Raw genomic sequence first — 26,984 nt, forward strand, 5'->3', positions numbered from 1 at the left:
AAGAGAGCCCGGGGACTAATGCAATTAACATGAAGCGGCAGAAGCCTGGCTCTTGCAGTGAGCTTAGACTACTTATTTATTCATGGTGCAAATTAGCAGATAAGTCCTTATATTATGTCATTTTTGTAGTTGGCAAATATTTCTCTTTTTAATCTATTGAAATAAAAAGATGTTTTTATATACATATCCCCTGATTCTTCCCTGCAATGTCCCCACTTTTCCCATTAGCTTTGGGACTCTCAAAAACCTAACAATACTTAATGCTACCACTTTCCCATATTCATTAAGTGTCCAAGGATGCAGTGTCCATTCCAATACAACTGAAGAGATGATAGTTGGGACATGAAGCCTAAAGGTTGAGGGTATGTATTGGGGGAAATAGTGGTGGACACTCCCACCAGCCCGCACGTCTCAGATAAAGCCATAAAAGCCTCCACCTCCATAAAAAAGTCACTTAATGGAAAAACATTCCCTGTAAATTACAATAGTGCTTATGAGATGGCTTGGTTCAAACAGCTATTGTGTTTTCTTTGGGTTCTGTTATTCTGAGCTGGTTCATGCTTCTCTTCACTGCTGAAGTATCATTAGCCAGACTCACTGAAAAGTTTTAAATAAATAATGTTGTTAGCTTTTAGCTTTGTCAGTTGTATACAGAAAGAAATATAATTCCAAAATATAATTTATATTTGAAAAGTAATCACAAAATTTGTTTTTAATTCAATTTAAAAGGCCTCATCTGTTTACATTAATTCTGTTTTACAGATTTACAGTTCTCCTTTGTTTTAACTGTAACCAAAAAAGGGACTAAATCTTGTACTATTTTCTTTTCCTAAGTAAAATTAAATTGATGGATTTCTAAATCAGCTTTATAAATAACTAAGACTTCTAGCAAAAGAAACAAGGAAACTTAAGCCAACATTCTTGCATATATTTTCCTCTAAGCTCTTCAGCCTCATTTTAAAAAAAAATGATTGAATACTGAATGGTGACTCATTCCATTTCCTGGCAATTTCTCATCTCAGAACAACAATAGGACTTTCACCTATGCTAACAAAATTCTTGCTAAGACATAGCAGCTAAACACTTTCTGCAAGAGCATGCTTGGGTAAGGGCAAGTTTAGCTTAATTGAAAAGGTAACATATATGACAGGTATTTTGCTGGTCCAGCAAACAGCATATACAGTATAGTAGCGAGTCCAGCTAGAAAGGAAAGTACAAACTCTTCAGGCTGACATAAGTACTATGGTGGTAACAATAGGATGAGGAGTCCCTGTACTACTTCACATTGTGGTGAACCTCATGATGTGAACCCACCTTCCTTGTGACCAAATGTTTTCCCCAGATTACGTTTTGTATTTATGAATCACGGCAACATCTTTGATTCTATCACATTGTCTCCTGGTCTTTTGGTTTAATCACTTATTACTGATGTAATGCTCAACACTTCCGACTTTCCCATTTTGCACAAGGCTTGGAGAACTATCCCTAAATTCAACTCCCTTAGTGAGTGTCCCCTACAGATGCAACCCACCTTGCCGTTCACAATCTCCAGTCCAATGGCATCTACTTTAGCACTACTGATTCCAAGAAGAACTCCATTCATAGCCATGGTGCGGAACTCAAACGTAACATTCACGTCAGATCGGACTTTATAACCTTCTTTGACTGAAAAATAAAATGATAAGCATAAAGTAAAAGATTAGGAATATGACAGATATGGCAATGTTCTGCAATATCTTTGTATTGTATTGAGTTTATGTATCATTGTGGGCCAGGGATTGTATGCAATTCCATGGGAGAGGGTAACCACAGCCCCTCCAGGAACTAAGAACAGTGGGCAAATTCTCTCAGGTTAAAAAACCCCCAGAGAGGTGCCAACTCCTGTGGCAGGCTTGCCTATACTAGTTCAAAGTGGATTCTCCAGAAGCCAAGAGACAAGTAAAGGACTTTTGAATAAAAAGCCAGAGTTTAAACTGATCCAAGGCCTTCTTTCTGATGTAGCAAACAGATAGAACCCTCTGTCCAAATGGGGGGTCCCAATCCTTAGGGAAGGGTTCGAAGGACTGACACTGGCCAGAATCCTTATGGAAATGGTGGGAGTGATCTCTGGTAAACTTATTAGTGTGTGTGTGTGTGTGTGTGTGTGTGTGTGTGTGTGTGTGTGTGTGTGTGTGTGTGTAGGGTTCTTTATTATTTTTAATATGTTATTTTTCTGTAATGCTTTTACCCTAAGAATAAATGTATTTGCTTAGAGAAAACTGTTTGGTAACTTATCACTGTGAGCAATTAATGTGTTTATGAAAGACTGGCAGCAGGGAGGCAGCATGGAAAAGCTCCAGCAGCAGGAAGCCTTTCCCCACTGCCTGAGCTTTTCCCTGCAGTGAGGAAAGATTCCATCAGTGGCACGGGACACCATACTGCTAAAAACAGCACTGCTTGGGTGTGTAGAGAGATGTATAGCTACCCTATATCCACAGGGTTTAAGCATGTCTTTACTCCCATAAGCAGTACCTCACCATCTACCCTGCTATTTATACCCATCCTAGGGGGGCATGCAGTGTATGTACTCTATATACTGGTGTCAGGAGAGTGCAGTGTAGACAAACCCTAAGAGACGGTGCCATTGCATGGAGGGGGAATACAAGTGTAGTTGCTCTGAACTGTGACAAGTAATCAATAGTACATGTGATAATTAACAGGCATGTTAACTAACCTGAATGGACAGGGTTTTTGCTGAGTCTTTGGAAAGCTGTTTGTAGATTATAATCCAAATTCAGAAACTATAAAGTGTAATATATACACTATAAACTATAAACTGTAAAGTGGTGAGAGTTAAAATTCCCTTACATGCGGTGAAGTTCCCTTTCACTCATTTAGACTCTTACATCAGTACACTGGCTTAAGTAGATCTAAGGGAGTTTACATTGGTGTAGTTCAATATGTTGAGGAAACAGAAAAAGTCAGAGGTGCTGGAACAATTTGTATAATGGGGGTGCTGAGAGCCATTGAACCAAACTGTAAACCCTGCATATGATGGAAACCACTTCAAGCCAGCAGGTCTCATAGCACCTCCAGTTCCAGCACCTATGGAAAAAGTGAAAAGTGAGCCCCATCCTTTTTCAAATTCACTCCCTTATTCCTTCTGATTCCTCAGCCTTTAAATTACACCAGTTTAAACTCTTTTACACACACACACAGAACTTTTTTTTTCTCAGCTGGAGAAGAGTTAGATCTTTTACTTGTGTCAGAGACTCCTTTGCAGACTGCCATTCATTGTGGGAAGGGGGCAGTCTTGGAAGTAAAGGGGGAAGGAGTCAGTTAGAAATACACACCCAGAATGTACAATAGTTGACTGAAGTGTCATTTAATTATGTTCATTGCATCTAAGCATAAAATTGATGTGTTTTCATTAGCACTAATTCAATAAGCTATTGATTCCATTACCTAGAGCAGCAAACCCGCTTCCATCAAAGAAAGTGCCCTCCTGTGCTGTTGCATAGCATTTATTCACAGCAAGGATGGAGACAGGGCTCTCTTTGTCAAGTTGCTTGTTGTTAATCATCACACTGCCAATGCATGCAGGGATACTGTGCGTGACCTAAGTGTAGTGAGATAGGACAGTTAATACATAAGGCAAATTGCAGGCTGATCTCTCACAGTAATGCCTGACATCACTGTAAATTAAGGATTCTATGAAGACAACATCCAGTGATTTAAAGCACCAACATAATTATTTATATAGTGCCACAAATGTACATGATGCCTTAGAGCAGTAAAAATAAATAGAGTATAATCAAAACAGAAAACAATCCCTGCCTAGAAGTGCTAATAGTCAAAAACACATGCTTGAGAGGCCTGCTCCAGGGGTTTGCCATTGCCATTAATGGGAACAGAGAACAAGCCCATAAATTAAAGGCGCTTGAATTTGCTTCAGTACATTATTATGAAAATCACTAGTATTTTTCTAATCCTTGTTTTCATTAAATTATAGATTCAAAATGTTAACATCTTTGTTAGCCTGTAATACATTAAGTCAAATTATGGAAGAGATAAGTGTCAAGTTACAATACACAGGGAGGCAGAATTGCCATAGATAACAGACCATCTAGTCCAGTATCCTACCCCAGTCAGTGACCAGTACCAGATGCTATAGAGAAAGGTGAAAGAAACCTGTACTGGAAAATTATGCTTCCTAACCCCAGAGAGTTGGGGCTTAACTTATGCTGTGAACGATCTGGGTTATCTCTTATACATTTTTAACTAAGATATTTTCAAAAGAAATCTTACATTTCCAGTATTTCTAGCTGTATAATCTAAAGGAAGCCCTCCCAGATAGAGCTTTCCTTCCACATCCAACGTGTTACCATCTCCCAGAGCATTAACTGCTTCAGATTCCTGTCCATCGACGGTGATTATGCCTTTTCGTTTAACATACTCTGTTTTTACCTAAAAGAAATAGCAAAGTTTGTATCAACCTGCTGCCCACAATAAGAGTAGGCAAGATCCATTTCTGAAGATGATTTCAGAGGCTAGCTTGCATTAGCATACTGTATTTGGAGTTACTCTGAGAAGTCCTCCACAAGTTGAGGTTATTTCAGAATGCAACAGCATTAATGTTCAAAGGGCCTTCATCCCCAAATCACTGACATTCAAACACTCCATGGCCTGCACTGATTGCCTGTTGTCCTGCGAGTGCGTTTCAAGGTCTTGCTATTAGTATTTAACACATTAAATAAAAGAACTAGTCTATTTTAATTATATTTAAGGCAGCTTCAAAACTGTTGGTGGGGACCATAATTCTGGAATATTCTGCCCCTCAACATACACTAGAGCTCGTCTGTGGTGTCTCTGACTGTAGTGCACTTTACTTTCTTTGTGTGGTAGTTTATGTTGTTTGTAGCTCTACTTGTATTAGACATGCAAGACAATATTCCGAGGACTCCCAGGATGGACGTGGAAGGTGGCACCTCTGGGCCATCTATCCTCACAGATGCCCCCTCAGGTCTCCAGGCACAGAGAAGAAGGACAAGGACTAATGGGATGTATATTGTCTTCTCCACCAGCCTCAAGGAAAATTCACGCTTAAGTTTATGCTGACAGAGTTAGTCCTAACCTTTGTGCGTAGCTCCGGTGCAGCATGAAACCCAACCTCCTCACAAAGGGAGGAGCCTCCCAGAGACAAGGGGATCCAGTGGAGCACTGCTGGCAGGGAACCAGAGAGTGGCAAGGTACAGAGATACAGGGTCTCTGCACTGAAGACCCTGGCCTCCATTAGATTCTCTGACATCTGTGGCCAACACATATGCTTTCTCTACATTGCACCAACCCCTAACCCTTGATAGAGAAATCTGCAGAAAATTCTGTGATTTTCAGGTGATTGCAGCTTTGGCTTATTACTCCTCTTTTCATTAAGTAATTGTGTCTTAATACGCTGAAGTACTTTATAGCAGGGACTACATTTCCTATCAGCTCCCTCCCCACTGCACATTCCCTTCCTCTTAGCCAGGTAGGAGGAAGGATCCTGAACAAGGAAATGACTAGGCATCTTTGGGAAGCAGCAGCGACTAGCGAGGATCTGCAGAGAAGTTGGGTGCAGATAGGAACTCCCAGGAATTATGGGCAGAGCCATGTGTGGAACAAGCTGTGTCTGCCAGACACTACAGCTGGGCATAGACCTGTGTAGGGCTTATAGGGGAGCAACAATGGCTGGAGAGCGAGCCAGTGCAGCAAGGATGCATCTGATGAAGTGAGCTGTAGCTCACGAAAGCTTATGCTCTAATAAATTTGTTAGTCTCTAAGGTGCCACAAGTACTCCTTTTCTTTTTGCGAATACAGACTAACACGGCTGCTACTCTGAAACTCTTGCTAATGTGTGGGAAAGGCAAGCAAAATTGACCCAATGACTGCAGGTGAGTTCAAGCCTCTTGGGTACCTACCGTGTGCCATTTGCCATCACTGATGGCAGCAGGGTGAAAGGCTACTGCTTTTCCTTTTCCAAGATCAAATAAGAAATAGAGTTGTCCCCCATGAAGCTGAAGGGCTGCATAATCAATCTGGTTCTGGTGAGCCAGGTAGTAAATCAGGCCACTAGAGGCATAGGTTCTCAGATTCAGCTGGACAGAAAGTCTAGATAGTAAAAATAGAATATTTTTCAAATCCTTGTTCTGTAATGATAGAAAACTTCCCTTAAGACTAAAAGTTATTGGTTTAAAAAGGATCAAAGTAAATTATAACCCACTGTATATGTTTGAAAGCATGACCAATAGAGTTTCCACAATAAAAAGTTATATCATATATCAGAAACACACAAACAGCTTGTCACAGGGTGAATGGGCTCTTTAAGGGGGTTTGATTCACCTGCACCTTATGAAAGGCTCAGGCCACCTCTCCAGGTGAGGGAAATGAGCCCTGGGCTAACCTGGTAGAAGCCTGTGACTCAGAGCCAGGCCTGCTGGGATATATAGAGAAGCCTGAGTTCAGGGAGAGACTGAAAAGATCAGGGAGATGCTTCTTAGCACATAGACAGATATCTAGGGAGTGTATATAAGAGCAGGGTGAGAAGGCTGGATACCAACCCACTGGAGGAAAAACTGAGCAGGTGGACTCTCTTTAGCTCTCAGGACAGGTGGTCTGAGGAGTGAGTGCAGAAGGGAGCTCCTGCAGGGGATCCAGAGGGAATTGGGGAAGAAGTTTCTGGAATAAGACCTGGCTGGAGTATTTTTGTACTGAGAAGGAAAACCCTGTGAGAGATTTAGAAGCCCACAAGGGGCACAAAGGACCGCTATTCCTGAAGAGGACGTTTGGGAGACTCTGATTTTGAGTTAAACTATTAATTTATGTCAATAAAGAAGATCCTGGGAGAGGAGTGTAGTTACAATCCACCAGGTGCGGTGCTTTAGTTGATAATGGCAGAGTAAAGAAACTGAGGCAGAGGCAAGGTCTGATGCTGGGTTTGGGGAGAGACCCTGCTACACCACTCCTTCATAAAAATTGTTCTGTCTTGCATTTAGCTGCATAAATGTGTCATGTGTCATTCAAGATATACCTACTTCCTTCTGACGGTAGACTGATTAAAAAGCAGTATTATGTGGCTGCCTTTAGCAAGGCCAAACTGGTGGGCACCGGGAACATGATCTGGTATTGAATCCTGTGCACACTGTCCCTGTTAATGAAAGAGCTTCATTAAAGAAAATATTCCACAAGAGATATTAAAATATGTTGTTGCTTAAGTAGTGTTCTTTTATGGTGACATAGCTGTGCTATTTGCTCCACGTGCAACTGACACACTGGAAAAATGTGAAGTGTACTGTAACAGCAATCGCCTGTACTCTCAGACGGTTGGGACATTTGGCAGCCACAAAGAAAACGAGTTATAATGACTAGACCATGCTTCACAGCACTAACACAAAAGTCTCTGCTAGTTAGGTGTTCTAGCTTTTGATTTATTAATTTACTTCCAGTTTACTTGTTCATTAGTCTCTTGGCCTTTGTCACGGTGAGGTCAGAGTAGAATTTTGGTGTGAAATTCCTTAGCTAGTCTTGGTGGAGATATATTCTCATATATTCAGAACATCAATAGCTCTGAATCAGAGTATGAAACAAAATTATACTACAGGTCTCAGACGGCTTAACATTTCTTTTTATAGGCATGTGGTATAAAATCCACAAAACCTATGTCCCCGTCCCACATAAAAACGATTACCAGACACTCAGAAAACACTCAGTCATAAAGATACACAGCTCCAGAAAGAGAACAGTAATGTTGCATCATGTTCTGGGGAATATAGCACACACAGGTATTGTGTGAACTACACATAAACCCAAGACTCACAGGTAAAGACTGTGATACTATTATTGATCCTCTGCCTCCACAATGGTCCAGGTTTGATCCTCAGCAATGAAAGCACGGCAGGGATTTGCAACTGTATGCACATGACCACTGAGTTTTGCATGGTGACATAACATTGATTCGATCGACTTTAATTTGCACTGCAAATCTTGGCATAGATCCACTTTGGCAGGAGAACACGCCAATAATAGCAACTACTCTCTAACTTCACCGGCCTTAAGGTCTATAACCTCCTTTTTTAAGCAGAACTCCTTAGTTCCAAGTGTACAGGTGGCTGATCATTGGCACATTTAACTGCATTTCCCTTCCTCATGGCCTTCAAGGTGTAAGGCCCAGAAGTGACCGCTGTACAGAGGTATAGTATGATATACCATTGCTTTTTCCCTTACAAACCATCTTTTCAAGCCCTTGTTCATGTCATTTACATTCAGCTCTCTCTCTCCATGGCACAGAAGGGAAGTAAGCATATGGCTCTGTATTTGGGGCTAAGAAAAACACAGCTAGGTTAGACCTTGCTCCACCCTCAATACTCACTTTGCCGACAGGGGCAGCATGCACTAAGTTTGTAGTATGTACTCTCTTAATTTCAGTAAGAGGCTGCAGAGGAATTGGCAATGGCTGCAGTTCTGGTTGAATCTCAATATCCTCTGCTTGTATGGCAGGTTTAGGCTTCTCTGAAAGCAAGCAGCTGTCCATATCCACATGCTCGTACCTCACCGCAGTGGTGAAATCCAGAAGCCTGGGTTTAAGGAGAGGGCTTTAAGTAGATGACAGTACTTTACAAGAACTTACCAACTTGACAATGGGTGAAGACTTGCACATCAGTGGAAAACGTTTCAAAAGGGTTAGCACAGTGGGAGAAAATCATTAAAGAGTATCCTCTAATTCTACACAACATTGTTCATGCAACAGTTTTCTTGGCCAACTATCTTATTTGTGCATGCAAATCAAATCACTGGGAACTCAACTATGTGGTTTGTGCAGTGTATCTGTATGATTAAAGGCACTTTTGAGGCTGACTGAATATCTGAAAATGTGGCCAGCAATACTCATTGATGCAAGTTTGATACTAATCTCTTTTGCATTTTACTGTTTATTACAGAGTGCTGGCAGAATGCTTGCCCACAGCACACACAAACACACACACAAAAAAAAGAGATATGGTCCATGCCCTGGAGATCTTATAGTCAAAGCAACAGTTTATATTTTATATACACAGGCCTGCAGTTCCATTCTCCAAAAGAGTGCTGCCATTCATTCTGACTTACTGCATGTTAAAGATCAGATTTCTAATACAGCCATAAAAAGATCCTGTCATCTTGAACCCAGAAATGCCCTCTCCTGCTGGAACCCCACCAGCGTAGAAGTTGGAAATATTCATGGGGCTCATTTCTGCCGACAAGCCAAGTCTCAGTTCTGCAGGATTACTTTCATCCACTTGTACTGTTATCATCCTGAAAGGGTGAAGTGGAAAATCATTCAACAAGGAACTTAATTTCAACTTCAGGAATGCCATGTGCTAAGAAATAAAGATTCAGTGGCTCTAGAACACTTTTTATAGCGGGGGTGCTGAAAGCCAGCACAACTGTAAAGCAATGGTCCCCAAATTTTTTACCTTGTCCCCCCCCCATCTGCACCCCTCTCCCATCCCCTAGCGTTGAGAGCAGAGCCCCACATAAGTGCAGCACCCACCACACCCTAGTTCCCACGCCTATTTAAAGATTCAGTGCTTCTGATAATCCACCTAAACCATTTACAACTAAAGAGGTTCTTTGAATAATATTTTAATATTTAGCAGGATGGATTTGTTGAGTAGCTTTAGAAATGTGACGACTAATCCTGTTACAGGAGTAAATTGGACATGTATGTTTCTTAGTCAAATAAATAGTCAATTAACTGTCTACATTTTCTAGCAATATTTACTACATTTTACTCAAGTGGTCCAGACTGTCTAAAACTTTCAAGAGAGCTTTCATGCACAACTTAATCAGTGGCTATATGCAATTACCATATAAATCAGGACTCTTTCATTTACAACAGAAACACACAACCCTGATTATTCCACTGAAATGAGCTAGCTAAGCCAGTTCTTCAGGGAACATGGTGAACTGAAAATGACATACAGTAATTAAACAAGTGGTACTGTTCACAGTCACATGTACCTCTTATTCCGGATCAGGATAACAGAATGTTCTTGCCCATCACTGTATGTTCCATTAGCAGGCTGGAGGATGATTTTTCTAGTACTTGCTCTGTCCCCTGCATTAATATGCACTGCAAGATGACCATCAATCAGCATGATGGAAAAGAAGGGCTGTGGAGATTTAATCATTCAATTAATTTTTTATTGCAACTTTGTTTTCTTTCATACCCTATAAATAACACTTAAAAGGGCAATGTGGTCAAATCTGCCACCAAATTTAGGTGTTATAGACAAACTCTGACAAACTCCACAACCAGAAGAAAACATCCATCATTTATTTTATTTATTTGTTTTGTTTATTTTTAAAATTTCAGTGGAAACAAATAAAAAATAAAATACCAAAACACAAACTGACCCCTGCAGTCAAACACTGTAACACTGTGACAGTGAATGAGAACAGGTAACAGCTAGAGAACTAAGCCTTCTAACTAAAGAGACATGAAAGCTGGGAGTCCCCCTGTCCATGGTAAAAGCTCAGGTAAAAACCCAATCCCTTTATATCCCCATAAGATAGTGCTAAAGGAAACGATGCTGGGATGCTGTCCTTGGACGCTGCTTGGGAGCTCCATCTTTCACACCAGCGTCCAGATAGCAGTTGTTCGATAAATTTGAAGACAACAACCACCACCTTCTGCTGGAAAGAGAAAGGAGCATTGTCTCTTCCTCTGTTCTCCCTCTCATTCCAGAGCCTCTTGAATGTTGCAAGTTGAGTGGGTGTCTATTATCTTACACTTCTATCCTACCTCCTGGCTGCTACAATCAGATATCCGGGGTGCCTTCACTACTCTACTTCCTACCCAATCTCTGTGTTTAAGTCTTCCTCCCCACTGCCTGCCTCTGTTGCTGTTCATAGCTTTTCTAAGTAGTAGCAGGATGAAACTGACTTGATTCTTTTCAGTTTCAACCTGTCCACATAGCAGCAGCAAAATCAACAATGCTCTGGTCAGTTTTCACTCTGCTGCAATTCTGCAAAACCATGAGCAGCAGTAGAGGTACTGGAGTTGTCCGTCTGCAGATTCAAGAACACAACACTGCACTTGTTTACCTTTGGCTGATATTTGGCTCATGTTTCTTTGCAACCATCAGGGCTAGATATATTTTTTTAATTTGTAATGCAAGTTTACATTCTGAAAGAGTCGATGTCATTTGCTTGAGAAAAACTTCCTATTCACTCCCCAGTGGATTTTTTTTGAGCACTGCTATCCAGTTTATATTCTTAAACTAAGCAGGTGATCAGACACAAAGAAGCAAAGTTGTGAAAAAATATTTAAGGTTTAAAAGCAGTTAGTACTGACCAGATGTGCTTGTCTTCGTCGTCGCTTCTCCATTCCTTTGCTGAGACCAGCCAAGATGATGCCACTACTGTTCTTAGTAGCAAAAGTTACCATCAGTTCTGATTCTGGAGACAGGGACTTAGGTAGCAACTCAATGTAGCCATCATTCAAGATGCTAACACTACGGATAGGCTGTTTTGCAAAAGGAGAGAAATAATTGATAACTTTTGTCCCCTATGAGATGTCGAATGTGAAAGAACAATACCAATAGTGGACTAATTGATAATTTATCAACAAAACAATACACTTCTACTCTCTACATTGCATCACAAAACACTGATTCATTGTTTAATTGACAGCAATAATCAGATTATAACAACCTAAGAGAGCTGCCAGTTTCCTACCTCCAGTATGCACCCTTTTCTCACACCATATGAGTTTTTTAGCAAGTCAAAGGTAGAGCGGGATATTTCTAGATTCTTAATGCATCCCACATATGTTCTGCTGTTAAGCCCTTTCCTGAAAGAAAAAATTAATTTCCATGGTGAAAACAAAACACTGGTTTAATAATTTAAATTAGGATTTATTGGGGAAAATATAAAGTTACATTATTCAACAGGAAAAGGAGAGATTGATTTAAAGAGCTGATCCTGCTCTTTGAAATCAGAGTTAGTTTTCTCATTGTTTTTAATGGGAGCAAACTAGAGCCAAAATGTAGCCACACAACATACATTAAATCTTATCTGAACTACCAAATCCAGAGGAGACAGCACTAAAAGCTGGAACACACAAATGTACAACAATGCACTGCAAAACCAAAGTATGACTCATTTCCAAAGCTTGGGGGTAAATCCTCAGCTGCAATGACACAGCTCAGTGAGGGAGGAGGTAAAGGCGCTCTACACCACCTATCCCACCCCTTCTTATTAGGGCTGTTTGGTGCAAGTTAGAACAATCTAAGACCTGGTCTAACTTGCATGGTCTCATTGTGGCTTCCTAGGGGTTTAGCTGTGGGCACTAATTATCCAGGCACAGAGATGCCATGTAAAAATGTAACTACCTTATTTGCAGGAAAAATCAGATATAGACTTTAGAGCCATTATATTCAGGCTGAATTGAGGCAGCTTGAAGAATTGACCAGTGTGGGTGAGTAATAGAGAAAGCATATGTTGTAAACTGGAGACATCCACAATATTTTTTTAAATGGCTCCTATTGGGATATTTTATTTTTGGTCTTCCTCTAGTCCAAGTACTGAGACAGAGTTGCAAAAATTCCATTTTAAGAGTTTTGAAAATGTATGCTGAAGAACAGGGTTTTTTTCCATTAACACTAGTTGGAAACCATGGTGTCTACATAAAGTTTGCATGCATTCAGACTATGGTTTTATTTGATTTGATTTTACACTTCAGTAACACAGACTAAGTTGGCAATTTTAAAAAGAAACAAGGCTCTCACTACTCTATCTATATGGTATGTTAAAACCATAAACATTATAAACAGCACTGGAGTAATGACAATTGTTATTTAAATAAGAGGAGTAAAGTATAAAGACATCAGCATGGACTACATCTAGTATATGGTCAGTTGATCCCTGGCACTTAGTGGTTCAAATTAGATAGTGTGGTCTAGAGGATAGAGCACTGGACTGGGACCCAGGAGACTTGGTCTGCTTGTGACTTGGGGTTGGGGAGGGTAATGTCACCTCTCTACTTCAGTTTCCCCATCAGTAAAATGGTGACAATGATCACAGGTTTCAGAGTAGCAGCCGTGTTAGTCTGTATTCGCAAAAAGAAAAGGAGTACTTGTGGCACCTTAGAGACTAACAAATTTATTTGAGCATAAGCTTTCGTGAGCTACAGCTCACTTCATCGGATGCATTCGATCCGATGCATCCGATGAAGTGAGCTGTAGCTCACGAAAGCTTATGCTCAAATAAATTTGTTAGTCTCTAAGGTGCCACAAGTACTCCTTTTCCTTCTGGTGACAATGATGTTTACCTCCCTTTGTAAAGCACTTTGAGATCCACTGATGAAAACAGTTAAGAATAAATAATAATAATGGCCGGCTCCTCAGCTGGGGTAAACTGTCATAACTTAGTAACTTCAATGGAACTATAAATTTACACAAGCTGAAGATCCTCCCCAATACTTACAAACACGTAAGCAGAGGGAAAAAACAGAAGGAAGAATGAACACTGTACCTAGGGTTACCAGATGTCCCGATTTTATAGAGACAGTTCCAATTTTTGGGTCTTTTTCTTTTATAGGCTCCTATTACATCCCCACCCCCGTCCCGATTTTTCACATTTGCTGTTTGGTCACCCTAACTGTACCTCACAGCCCTAGATCTTGGCAGTCCACCAATGTAAATTGGGTCCTTATCTGAGCGATTGAGGTCTGAGGCTACCCCAGGGGATTCTCCTTGCTTGGTTTCTTTATAATGAAGATTATATGCATCCATGACAGCCAAAACTCCTACAAAGAAAGGAAGTAAAGATCAGCAAAATAAGACATGATTTTCTAGCGTGGCAATATTTTTGAATGAAATGTACAATTATTTCCCAAGTGAAATGAGTACATGTAGAGTCATTTTTTCATTATAAAAGTTTAATCTATTTTACTCTCAAGATTTTAGATAAGCTAGCCAATTCTTTTACCAAAAACAAACAGATTTTGGAGAAACCAACAGAAAAGTATCTATGTATAATAAATAAAGATATGATTCTGCCATTCATGACTTCTTCAGCTACAGCCTGCTGCAGCGGCAGGGCTGGAGCAGCTGTCAGCCCCTTCCCAGGAGCAGCAGCAGGGCTGGAGCAGTGGCTGGTGGTCAGCCCCTGCAGCAGGAGCAGTGGCCCAAAGCTGCAGGAACAGCAGGCTGCCACTGCAGAAGCAGTTGCTCTGGGCCACAGAAGCATTTTCCTCTTATAATCCAGCAAGGGCACCCACTCTTAGGGAGGAAGGAGCTCCTCATAACTGAGGCTATATGGTTGTATTGTACCTGGAGCTTAAGAAAGAGACAAACAATAAACACATGTGGTGAAGGTATCTTGGTGGACCTGTGTGCTGATTAATTCACGCAGAGGATTTACCAGCAAGGGTTTTCCTGGAGAGGAAATGGGAACCCATTCATACTCAACAAGAGATTTTTCTGTGGTCACAAGTTCATCAGCTGTTAGCTCAGAACAAGCCCCCTCCTGAATCTGGGAGTTACTCCTTTAGGCTGTTAGAGCCTTTTGATCCTGGGAATAGGTAATTCAGAGACAACGGACCACTCCCCATAATAAAGCTTCAAAAGATCCAGTCCAGATGTGGGCTTTTTCATTCCCCTCCTTGCAAGTATTTCCTAGGAAGCTTGCTCAACTCAGAGATCATTCTTGTCTTAGCCCTTTGTTTAAAAGAATCCTTTGAAGCACATAACACTTCTGCTTCCCATTAATCATGTCTCCCAGACAAGTTACACACAATTCAACAGTAACACATAAACATTTACATTTTTAATACAGTGAGCTCCTAAAATACTTAAACTTAACAAGGTTTAACTTAATTCAGTAAGGTTTGTCCAGCATATTGCAGGAAGTTGTCATACCTGTCACACTGTGATGCCTGCTACAAGCCAGGAGTTTGCTAATCTTTGATCATTAAAGGGTTCGATCTCTCTTCATCACTCTCTGTTTGCTGATTTCTGTGTAAATCTTTCAAGATTTTCTTGGGCAATTTGCTTTCTCTTTTCTTTTACACTTTCTTGGGCTGGGACACATGTTTTCAGCCATTGCTTGTTATTGCGATCAGAGGATCTTCATTCTGGTTGATTCCTCATTTAATTTGCTGTTATATTTTTCATTGTCTGTAGCAAACCTTTTTCTCCATCATATTATCAGATGTACATCCTATTCACCTCCTGACTGATATTCATTACTCTGTGCATCACTAGGAGCTTTCTTGTTTGGATGTCAATTTTTTTCTTCTCTGGATTCCACTGGATTGCTCCAGCAGTGTAGGGTACTACTGGAATTACAACATATTAATTCGGATTAAATTCTTCTATGTGGGTTTTATCCTTAGAGCCGTTCTTATTTGTCTGTAATATTCTTTCCTCACTTCTTCTTTAACTTCTTCATGTTGTAACTTCAACAGTTCCCAGATTCCAAGGTATTTAGAGGCCATGCTGAGAAATATCTTGGATAGTACCTTCGTTAACTTGTATGCCATCTGACTGTACCACTTATCTTTACAAACACCAATGCACATTTAGCCATCCTAAACCATAGCTTTATTTTTTTTTATTATTAATTATTATTATTATTTCAGTAGCACCTAGAAGTTCAGTCATGGACTAGAACCCCATTATGCTCAGCGCTGCAGAAACACTGAACAAAATGATGGTCTATGACCCAAAGAGCTGGACTGCGATGCACAGAGTAATGAATATCAATCACGACAGGGATGGGATGTAAAGCTAATGATAGGTCAGAGAAAAAGATCTGCTCTTAACCCTTATGGACTCCTCTTGTGCACTTATAATGAGGCGGTGAAGGAAACAATTGACTATGAAAAATATAACCGTGTTCCAGTTTAAAGACTATTTAAATGTGTTTTCCTTTCTTCCTACACATTACACATAAAAAAAACTAATAAAGGGAATAATATCAAGGTCAAGCTTCATTCACCCATCAGAGTGCTCATATGCCATGCAACTAACTGGCATTGCCATTACTTTCAACAAGAGAGCACCACAAAAATGGCTGTCAAAGAATGAATGTGCAGTGGGAATTACCAGACAAAACTGGCATGGAATGGTGACATTCCTAATGATTTCCGACACTTATTTGTAAAATCATAAACTTTTACTTTTCAGTCTGTGTCCTACCTTGCTTCTTGTTCCGACTGAATGAGATTTTGTACCATGTTCCATTATTGTAACGATTTTCAGTTTTAAGCATAAGAGGTCCTGAACCAAGATCAACAGTTAATCTAACTTTGCCATCCATGAGCTCTAGGGACAGGAAATCTCTCTGCAGAAAAAAATATACAGATACACTGAGTAAAAAAACCCATATGTAATGATGAATACTTCAAAGATCTTGGGATATCCTTATTAAAAACTGCAAGTGACTAAGGTATACAGAATATTTTGTATTCAGGGCACCTACTTTTCCTATGTTCAGAAAATCTAATCTCTTTAATACCATTTGAATAGTAATAATAATAATAAATAATAATAATAATAACATTAAGTTAGCAACAATCAGGGAAGCTAGAACTCTGTTTGCCATGGAAAAACACAAAATTTGCATTTTTACAGAGAATTTTACTGCCATCTGGGGCAGACAGCCCAAGCCCCAGGGACCTGTTTCATTTCAGTCGCAGAAAAATGTGGATTTTTAGGTTTTTTTTAATCGGATAATTTTGCATTTTTTATCACGGGAAAACTAGGATCCCTGGTAATAATACTCTGGAAGGCTATCCCCATGTTTGGATTCCTTCTGTTTTTACCCCATCACTATGAAGGGTGGTCTGACCCATCATCAGGATTGGTTTCCCCATTTGCTGAGGCAGATTTCAATAATAAATGTCACATATACATTTCCTTTGTTGATTTGGGGCCCCTTGATAATATCTCCTCAGATTACCACCCTTTTTTAACATATTTTGATTATCATCATGGACTAATACCCCACGGAGAATATTTATATTTTAATTCTATTGCTTCTAAGAGATTCTCAGAGGTCAAAATCATATAAGATATCCATGTCGCAATACACGGTGGTAACTGGTTCCAAGACAGAGAAGCAGAAAGATGGGGAAAATCAAACCTTTACAAGGTTAGTTTCCAAATACAATTTTGATCAATGTAAACAAAATTAATCAACAGTTTTCTTACGGTGCCATTAGAAGCAAGATACAGCAGGAGCCCATTAGGTGAGAAGGTGCTGAAAAACATGATTATCTGAGTCACAGTGGAGCGGAGGGCCCTCTCCACAACTGAATATCCACTGCCGTCAAAATGAAAAGAAGTGTCTTCATCCTGTGGGCTATAAAAATGAAAAAGAAGTAGCTGAAATGCTGAATACCACAAGACAGATCTGCATTTTTCCAAACACAGTATTTCATATGCAACTTCGGAGAATGAAATCAGTTGGGGCAGCCTCTAGCAACATAATTAGGAAGTGAAACCATAAAAGGAGACTTGAATCTTGCATGCCATGAATAATTAAAGGATTCCAGCCAAGGGCCACTTTTATTATTGAATCTCTGAATATCTAGTTTAGCTTTGGGGGAGAATTTACACAAGATAGAAAAACCTGTGTCTTTACCCCTCTTCATAAAAGAAAAAAAACAAAACAGTTCTCAAAGGAAATAATTAATTGCTACCACTCTGATTCTCAAACTTAAAGAATACCATGCATTTTCCCAAATTCCTTGAATAACTGCATTTACATTACAGCAAATATTCTGTTATCCTTTTTTCCTTGAAATGATTCTAAAAAAAACACATTTTTATACATAATCATGCAACACCCTCTGCTGGTTCTAAATGGAAAATTCTACAAAAAGTTGTTGCCAAACCTGTTTCATTTCAACTCTATTAAATATGCAAACATTTAGAGATGTAAGCAGAAAACACTCTTGCAAAATGGTACACTGACCACCAGCGTTATCTACTGGTGAATTAGGGATATGGCAGAATATATCCCTTTTCTATTACAATTCTGTCTTGTGAAGTCAGTCCCTGCTTTTGTGGCTCAGCTCCCTCCCTAGCCAGGTCACACATTCCAGTCCACCCTTTTGGGGTTATACAAAAGGAAGTCTGATACTGGGGAAGTATTTCAGTGCCTGCAACAGCTTCTGGGCTTTCTCCTTAGTCCAGGGACTTGGAGTTTGGACTCTTGAGCATTCAGGGTTTTCCCCTGCTGGATTCCAATGTAAAGGGCTCAAAACTATTCCTTAATGCTTGTTAAAAAAATCCTTGTTTTCCAGCATGGGGTTTGTATACCCCATTGCATTCCCTTCCCCAGGTCTTGTCTTCTGCACCCCAAGTCCCCACCCTCCCGTGAAAAACTGCATAATTCTGGGGTTGGCATTCTTCATGTTGTTCAACCAGCAAAGACAGGCATGGTCTGTTACTAACAAAAAGGGGTTTCTCAGCAAACAGTATCTTGGGGCATCTACCGCCCATTTCTCAGCTCAGGCTTCCTTTTCTATGACTGAACAGGCCACCTCCCCTGGGAATAGTTTTCTACTTATATAGAGGACTGGTGGTTCCTCTCCTTCAGCACCCTAGGAAAGGACTGCTCCAAGTTCTACATCAGAAGCATCTGTTTGTGGAAAAGTCTGGATGAAAAAGTACCAGTTCTTGACACAGAAAATCTTTTAAAGAAAAGGAGTACTTGTGGCATTATGCTCAAATAAATTTGTTAGTCTCTAAGGTGCCACAAGTCCTCCTTTTCTTTTTGCGAATACAGACTAACAAGGCTGCTACTCTGAAAGAAAATCTTTTAGAATTCTAAATGCCCTGTCGCAGGCCTCTGACCAAACGATTTTCTTAGGACTGGTAGCCCTCATGAGGGCTGTGAAGGGTGCTGCAATTGTGACAAAGTCAGGTATGAGTTGTCTATAATAGTCTGCTGGGTCCAAAAAGCATCGTCTCTGTTTTTTGTTGTCAAGATGAGGCAGACTGCTAAGGCCTGTACTCTGCCAATTAGTGTTCATAACTTGCCCCTCCCCACAGTGTAACCGAAGTATGTAACTTCCCGGTTTGCCATCTTGAGAGTGAGTCCTGAACTCTCAAGAGCCTGTAGGTGACATGTCATATGTCCTCTTCCATGGTGTCCCACATCTTTCATGGGAGTGGTCACGGATTCTCATGGACCTGTTGTCCTAGTTTAATGGCTATGTGACGATACACAAGGTGAGTCCGTTCAACGTGGCAAGGTTGAAAATATGGCATGGAAGGATTCAATTAGTTTCTGTATTTGGGCCTCCTGCTTTGGTTGAAACTCTTCCCCCATTGCTATGGCTTGGGATTCTGGGGTCACTGGTGCTTGAGGGCCTAGTTCAAGTGGATAGGGTGTTATGAGGAGTATGTCTTGGTCTTTACAGGCCTTCAGAATGTTGGTGTGGTATACCTGAGTTTCCTTTTTCTTCCCTGGATGCCAGATTTCTTAGCTGACTGATCCCACTTGGCTCACCACCTCGAATGTCCTCTTAGATCACTTTCTACCTAAGTCCTCTTCTTCCCCACAAGGTAAATTAAAGAATCAAATTAAAGTTTCTGCCCTTTGCAATCAGTCTCCAGTCTCTCCTTTGCAGGCTTTGTCGGGTCGGTGATGCCAGCTCTCTGGCTGTAGAGTTCCTGGGCTATACTTCCCCAGAGCTCAGAGAAGAGGTCTGCTCCTTCCACTGCCTGCCTCCCAACAAGTGGCTCTGCTTCCTTTTTAAACTCACCTCCAGCTTGTACAGGCTTTGCAGGAATAGCAGGGCAGAGTCACCTGGGCCAGAGCTACTCCTTAACCCCTTGTTCTCCAGTGTACAGTTTGTACACCCCATCACAAGTCCACAACCCCTTTCCAGAATAACTGTGAGAGTGGTAATAAATATAATAGCCCCAAATTTGGAGTGGACTTTTAAAATAATGCTTTAGACCTCTTTCTTTCATTGGGAAGGAATAAATATGCCTTGTTTGAAATGATTAGACAAACCAAATATTCCAAAAATATAGATGTACATTGGTAGTCATTAATTTCAATGGACAAAAACACACAAACAATGTGAAAATATATGTGGCAATTGTGGAGCCATGTGATCAATTGTAGAACCATATCATGAATGGAAAAACCATGTGGTAACTACATTTGGCATGCACCTTAAAATTCCTCTAATAATCAATGCAGTACTGCAATTTGCACGAGTTCACCACACTTTTTAAACTAACATACAAACATATATAAAAGATTATGACTATATACAGACACTCCCACTCTATGCTTTTCTGGAAAACAGTAGTCAAATCACTACCTTCCAAAGCATCCATTGCATGCGCCCTCTCTTTTAATGTAGTTCCAAAGACCAATAGATTTTCCATTCAAGGATGCCTCTCCCATGCATCCTTTAAAATGAGTCACCTTAACAGCAGGAGATTTCTATTAGAAAGGAAACATATTAAATGAATAAAATTAACGTTAAATATTTTAGAACTTCTCTAGCAAACTTCTCCATTCAGTTCTAATTCATGTTAGGGGAAAATCAGAACAGAAGAACAAAAAAAAATGTTTTAGCATTATTATTAATAATCAGACTTTATATCACTGTGGAAGAGTTTTGCAATAAGTAAAAAAGAAAATGAAAAGTCCTGATCCATTTATATTCAATTACGTGGATAACAATGACAAATTATAACAAGTCATGGAGGATAGGAAATCAGGAGAAACAGAGGAGAAAGGAAACTACTTAGTATGAATTAACACCTCCTATGCACTCATACTCAGCACTTCAGAATTACCATTTTAATCACAGTTTCCAGGGGATTTTTATAATGAGATGATAGCTCTGGATACCATTTTGCACTCTTGCTTTTTGTGCAGCATGCCTGACATTTCTTGGTCAATTATTTCTTTGGAGTATCCAATTGGAGCAATTATTTCTAATTGAAAAAGTATTTCTAGCACGATATAAACTTTTTATAGTATAGCATTTTCAGATTTTCACCTTGATTTGCCCTCCAAGTCCTCCAACAAATATTAGTGTTGATTTGTTTACATCCAGTACAGTAGCTGTCCCAGGAGCAGTTGCAGTTTTACTTAAGGACTTCTGATTAGAGCTCGTGTCTTCTATGCTCAATGTACCAGTTTTCCCAAACCTGACAATAACAAATACAAATGGATTAAACGCTTTCAGAAGTTTCCGTGCATGGTCCCTGCTTACTGCTGAACTATCTCTTGCACTGGGTAACTAAGTCGCCGTTACTCTTCTACGCTGCACTGAACCACACTTCCACATTAGGTAAAAATTCATTTGAATTACTAGCAGAAATTGAACTTTCATTTTAATCCAGTTTACAGAATAAAATATTTATGTTACTCACATTAATGGTGTCCTAGTCTATCAAGAGGACTCCTAGGTGCTATGGCAATACAAATAAATAATGAATGAATTAAACCTCTGTTACCTGGTTATATGTATTCTGTGCCATTTGTTGTTGTCAATTTGAAAATTTGGATATTCCAGTCTTGTTGCTCCTGAGCCCACATCCCAAAGGAAGGCCACCTTACCACGTAGCATCTCTACTGCCATGAAGTCACTCTGGAAAATGATGATTCTTGCTTAAATGCATTAACATAGGGTGTGTCATTTTGTTTTGTTTAATAAATTTCTTTCCAGCTGGATGATTATAAAATCTCATATCTGTTTCTAAAACTTTTCCTTTATATCCTACCTTCATGGATTTTTACGATGAGCCAAATCATGCCTAAGACTACAAGTTTGTCACAGAGGTCACGGATTCCGTGACTTTGCAGTGGTCAGTGTGCCTGACTCACCGCACCAGCTGCTGCTGGGGCAGTCTTGGGCAGTCTCTACACCCCAGCAGCAGAGTTTGGGTGTGGAGGGAGCGGGGGGTAGGGGCATGGGATGAGTGAGGTGAGCTCTGAGTGGCTATTACCTGGGGGGCTCCCCAGAAGCAGCGACATCCCCCTTACTCAGCTCCTAGGTGGAGGCATGGCCAGGTAGCAGCTCTGCGTGTTGCCTCCACCTGCAGACACTGCCCCCGCAGCTCCCATTGGCTGCTGTTCCTAGCCAATGGGAGCTGTGAAGCCAGCGCTCTGGGCAGAGGCAGCATGCAGAGCTGCCTGGCCACATCTCCGTCATGAGCTGAGCGAGGACGATGTCGCTGCTTCTGGGGAGCCCCCCAGGTAAGCACTGTCCAGATCCTGTCCCATGTCCCAACCCCCTACCCCCTCCCAGACCCAAACTCTGTTGCTGCTGGGAGTTGGGGGAGGCACGGATCGAGGTAGGGAGCCTGCCAGCCCCCCCCCCCCTCGCACCAGTGGGGGTTCTGGGCTGTGTGCCGCCACCCATCCCCACATCTGGGCTGCCCTCCCCCCTTCACCTTCTCCCCTCTCTTGCACCTGGAATGACCTCAAAAGGTCAATGCAGAAATAACAGGAACATGAAGCACTGGAGCTATGCAAACCATGCATCTACTGGGATGGTGGGGAACTTGCCACCGTGCTGTCATGGGAGCCCTGCCTGATACCAGATCAAGCACCCTGACAAATGGTGAGTCCACCTTATGGATTCCATGCAAGATAATGTGCACAAGATCACTTTTATCTTGTATGAGTATTATCCCATACATTGAGCAAGGACCTCAGGATATGACCAACAGAGCCAAATCTTGATTCTTCTGGAAGAGCAGGGGATGACCCTGGCAGCAAAACCAGTGCACTATGTGGGTGCGTGGTGCAGAGTGAGGGGAAAAGGCAAGCTTGCTGGATCTTCTGCTCTTATCCTCTTTCCTGAAGGATGAGGTAGGTGGCATGTAAGGATCTCTGGGGATTACATCAGCCCTACCATGGTCTCGGGCAGGGGATCATTTCCCTCCTTCTCCCATATACATCTGCCCAGTCCCTAGTCTGGCTACTTGCTATAAATAAGAATGGAAGTCAAATATATTATATATTCAGAGTATACTTTTAGTGAATCTCCACAACACTTTTAGTGAATCTCCACAACACTGAACTTACATTGCCACTGCTACCCAGGTAGAAGAGGAGGTTGTCAGGTTCAGCTGTTTTCACATTTAATGTTAAGATGTTGTAGTTAGTGGAAGAAATTTGCGGTGAGTAGGCACGAATACAGTCTCTATCTGCTGAGATTGCAACTTTAATCTGGAAAAAAAAATGGTACACTCCATGTACACAGCACTTAGCCCTGGAATACAGATTTAGCCTTTGTCTAGCTAAATTCAAGCCACATTTTGAGACAACTTCATATGATTCTAAATATTTGGCAGTAGAATTAGGTACAAACACACACAACTATTGACTGGTTGGATATGAGTTGAAAAAGAGTAGTGGTTTAGACTATATAGAATAGGGGAGAAAGAGGTGTCTCAGAAACTACTGGTCTAATCATGGGATTTAGAGCCAGAAATTCATCATCCAATAATAAACCTTGAGCTTGAGGACGCATATGAGGAAAAACACTATATTAATAACAAAAAAGACTGGAAGTCTTGAGAAAATGTGAAAGGTCTCAGGGTAACAAAAACAAAAAGACAACAAACCTTTGGGTTTACAATGAGTCAAAAACAAGGTAGCTAAAAATCAAATAGTCAAAGCATCTGAAAGAAATAGCAATCACAGAATTTCAAATTACTAGCAAAAAATTAAGTAATTCTCTAGAAAATCTGTTTAGGAGCCATTTAAAAGTTTAATTTAATAAAGAAGCACTTATATGGCAGATTTCTGACTCAGATTATCATTGTTACAAATATTGGGCGCATTGCTGCAAACTTTTGTGCACTCTGGTAACTTTAGTAGTTCTGTTGACTCACATATATGAGAGTTTGCATGATCTCTAGCCCATCTCTATTTCTAGTAAAAGCGAAATCAGATTGAGGTGCAAGAGAACAGGGCAGCTCATCTTCAATGCTCAATTCAATATTACCTCTAGAAATAAGTTGCAATGATAGAAAAGCCTTATCTTCACCAAATTCTCACAAAAATAAAGATTACAAGGGAATAATATGAGTCTTTAAAACTGAAAGAAAGGATTTTACTCATAAGAGTTATACCTTTTTCCCTTAGAAACCTCTGTAGCCTATGATACACCAGGAAATACTACTTCCATTGTTCTATACCAGACTCATTAACTTTCCATGATCAGTAGATTGTGAAAAAGAAGCATTCATGTGTATGCTGGGTTTTATTGAAAGCACCAAAAGCCTGGATAATTTTTGTCTTTTAAATCTAAATTTCCCTCTGCCTTAAAATGATATGCCCAGGCTTAAATCAAATGTATGGGGAAATGTTACTGGTTTCAAAAACTCTCTTTGTGTTCTCATGATAACAAGTTATAGTTCATAATGTGGTTTAATTGCTTCTGTTACTTTTAAGTGGATCAAAGTTTCAAAATGACCAATGTATTAATTTGAAATGCAGCTATTTTGTATGGGCAGCAGCTTCTAACAAAAAAAAAAAAAAAAAAAAAAAGGAAGGGTTTAAGTATGTGGATTTGGTTAGATATGTGTGACAATCTTATTGACAAAAATCGATGCTTGCATTATGATTCATTCAAGGAATCTCATCATAATCCTTTATATCACTGATAAATCCATTCCAGCCTCTCACACCAACTCCCTTCCAAAGGCCTGGAGATGCCCTGGAAATACTTCCTTAAAAATAAGAGGCAATGGGGAAAAAAAGAACAGGGAAATAAAACCTCAAAAACTCAGTGCTCTGACAAACCAGAAGGCAAAGAGATCATAGCTCAAAGTCCGAATTCACACCAAATGCCTCAATATTGCAGTATATATGATATTGATAACACCAATAACTTCTGTTACACCAAAGAACAACAGGATGGGTGGGTTAAAGAAGGAGTATAAGGCTTTTTGCCTTTAAAATATTTTTTTGTTGAGGAGGCACAGGGAAACCAATGAACTTGAAGCTAGAAATTTTGGGAAAGATGTACTTACAGATGCTGCCTGTTTGCGGGCTTGACTGATGAGCTCTTTAATTTCAGACAGATTTCTGCTCAGGTTCTCTTCCAACATTTTCAGAGGTTTAAGTCTGTCAAATAAAAGATTGGCTTGTGCTTCCACTTCTTTAACTTGTCTTTCAGCTGAGGCTGCTGCCAAAATAAGAATGAGACATTCAGACAGATTGAGAGGGAAATTCATTATTCATTCCTGGAATGCACTGGCCAAAATGGGATATTTGGAGTCATTTATTTCAGTAGCTTTAAATATCTGAGAGAAAAAATATACATGTATAAAAAGCTTATGTGATTTCTATGTATGCTGTTTAAGAAGGAAATCTACAGCTAGTGCATTTTTATTTAATCAGGCAGAAACTTTCAGTCCATCACACTATCTTTATTTTAATACTAATTAAGTTTTAATATTAGCATAATTTCTACATGCAATGACATTTCTACTGTGCAATGAAGCAGCTAACTTACCAGCTTTTGAGGAGTCCATTATAAGTTCATTGGTTTTCCTCAACATCTCATTAACCTTGGACAATTCAGAAGAAGTGTTGAGCAGCTTTTGATTGAAATCCACAATGTGACTTAAACCAGCAACAGCACTTGTGTTAGCAGACACAGCCAGCTCTTTTGCTTCAAAAAATGTGTCACTGGTATCTGGAACATATTTACATTTAAGGATTATTTATATATCCCAATTATCATTTGAAAAAAAAAGTCATTTTTCTTAGAGGTTTCACAGAGTCACGTAAGTAGAGACAGCAGGGCCAGGTTCATAACAAGTATTTCAGGCTTGACAAAAAGGAATCATTCTTGGCATTCTAGTCTGTAGTGTTATAGTAACAAGTTCAAAGCGTTATAAAGATTGTAATTGATGGCAGAAGTTACATTTTCAAAGATTTATAAATTGGCTGAAAAAAGTTATTTCCTGGCTGAGCCCTTATATGTAAAATATAATCCTTTAGAATGAACAATTTAAAACAAAACACATAAATAAGCATAGGGCCAGATTCATGATATGCAATGACTCTCAGGGCATTAAGAGAGCTCAAGTCAAATGGTTAGAGATGGTCAATATTTTCTTATTTAGATTTTTCAATTATTTTTTTCTTCAACATTTCAACCAGCACAGAACTAATAAATGGTAGACTTGATTCTGTCCGTACGACACTTTAAAAAAAAAAAGACATTTGTGACACTGCACCCCATATTATTCATGGGGATATTATTATATGAGATTATTATGGCATAATTATAATGCATTTTGTACAAGACAGGTCATGTGAGGTATCATTGGAAAAGTTCTGATTTGCTGAATATGGTTATCCTGTTTGTATGCATATATCATTTTTGTATCTAAAGGAATATTGACCATGTATCTGTATTTCAAATGTGCTTACTCTGGGTGACATCCACAACTAGCCTTTCTGGTACAACAATGAAGAAGCCAGACAGTGCTGATGGCCCCTCAGCAAAGACAATGCACCCTGGAAGAACTTAACCTTCCTGTGAACATTCCAGACAGCCTGTAAGTAATGGCTGCTATGACTCAGCAAGATATGCAAGGGCATGTGACCAGGCCACGTGACTCTCGACTCCATCTTGGGATGTCAGTGTTTTTCTACAAACTGAGTTTGGGACAAAGGGTTCCAACAAAATATACTAAAGCTATATAAAGCAGGGAGTGACATTATCTATGGTTCTTCACTCCCCACACACAAAGATTCCTGGAAACACCTGAGGAACAAAGACTGAACTTTGGGAAGTGCTGGACCTAGGCTAAAGGGATTTCTAGCCTGTGTACGAAAAACCTGGGGATTCCAAGCTGTAAAACAAGTGCAGCTAATACTTTGAGAATTGGCAGCCTGCTTGTTGACCATTAGTCAGGGTGAGAGATTATTAATACAAATCCTATCTTTCTCTAGTATGTTAAAGTTAATTTGCATTT

The 26,984-nt window shown here is 40.1% G+C and overlaps 1 protein-coding gene across 1 annotated transcript in view; it reads right to left on the reverse strand.

Annotated features, from left to right (window-relative positions):
• LAMA1 (laminin subunit alpha 1) overlaps positions 1 to 26,984 on the reverse strand; it is a 156,032-nt gene that overhangs the window by 4,266 nt on the left and 124,782 nt on the right. Inside the window, exons 43-61 of the mRNA XM_038393112.2 lie at positions 25,511 to 25,693; positions 25,026 to 25,180; positions 23,071 to 23,214; positions 21,495 to 21,628; positions 21,035 to 21,185; positions 20,345 to 20,469; positions 17,211 to 17,361; positions 16,197 to 16,341; positions 13,660 to 13,801; positions 11,731 to 11,845; positions 11,348 to 11,518; positions 10,012 to 10,163; positions 9,118 to 9,303; positions 8,384 to 8,588; positions 7,050 to 7,162; positions 5,937 to 6,126; positions 4,288 to 4,446; positions 3,445 to 3,598; positions 1,532 to 1,665 (exon numbers count right to left, since the gene is read on the reverse strand). Coding sequence (XP_038249040.1) covers positions 1,532 to 1,665; positions 3,445 to 3,598; positions 4,288 to 4,446; positions 5,937 to 6,126; positions 7,050 to 7,162; positions 8,384 to 8,588; positions 9,118 to 9,303; positions 10,012 to 10,163; positions 11,348 to 11,518; positions 11,731 to 11,845; positions 13,660 to 13,801; positions 16,197 to 16,341; positions 17,211 to 17,361; positions 20,345 to 20,469; positions 21,035 to 21,185; positions 21,495 to 21,628; positions 23,071 to 23,214; positions 25,026 to 25,180; positions 25,511 to 25,693 — 2,909 coding nt within the window. The remainder of the gene's footprint in view (positions 1 to 1,531; positions 1,666 to 3,444; positions 3,599 to 4,287; positions 4,447 to 5,936; positions 6,127 to 7,049; positions 7,163 to 8,383; positions 8,589 to 9,117; positions 9,304 to 10,011; positions 10,164 to 11,347; positions 11,519 to 11,730; positions 11,846 to 13,659; positions 13,802 to 16,196; positions 16,342 to 17,210; positions 17,362 to 20,344; positions 20,470 to 21,034; positions 21,186 to 21,494; positions 21,629 to 23,070; positions 23,215 to 25,025; positions 25,181 to 25,510; positions 25,694 to 26,984) is intronic.

This window comes from Dermochelys coriacea, chromosome 2 (assembly GCF_009764565.3).
Source record: "Dermochelys coriacea isolate rDerCor1 chromosome 2, rDerCor1.pri.v4, whole genome shotgun sequence".
Taxonomy (NCBI): Eukaryota; Metazoa; Chordata; order Testudines; family Dermochelyidae; genus Dermochelys; species Dermochelys coriacea.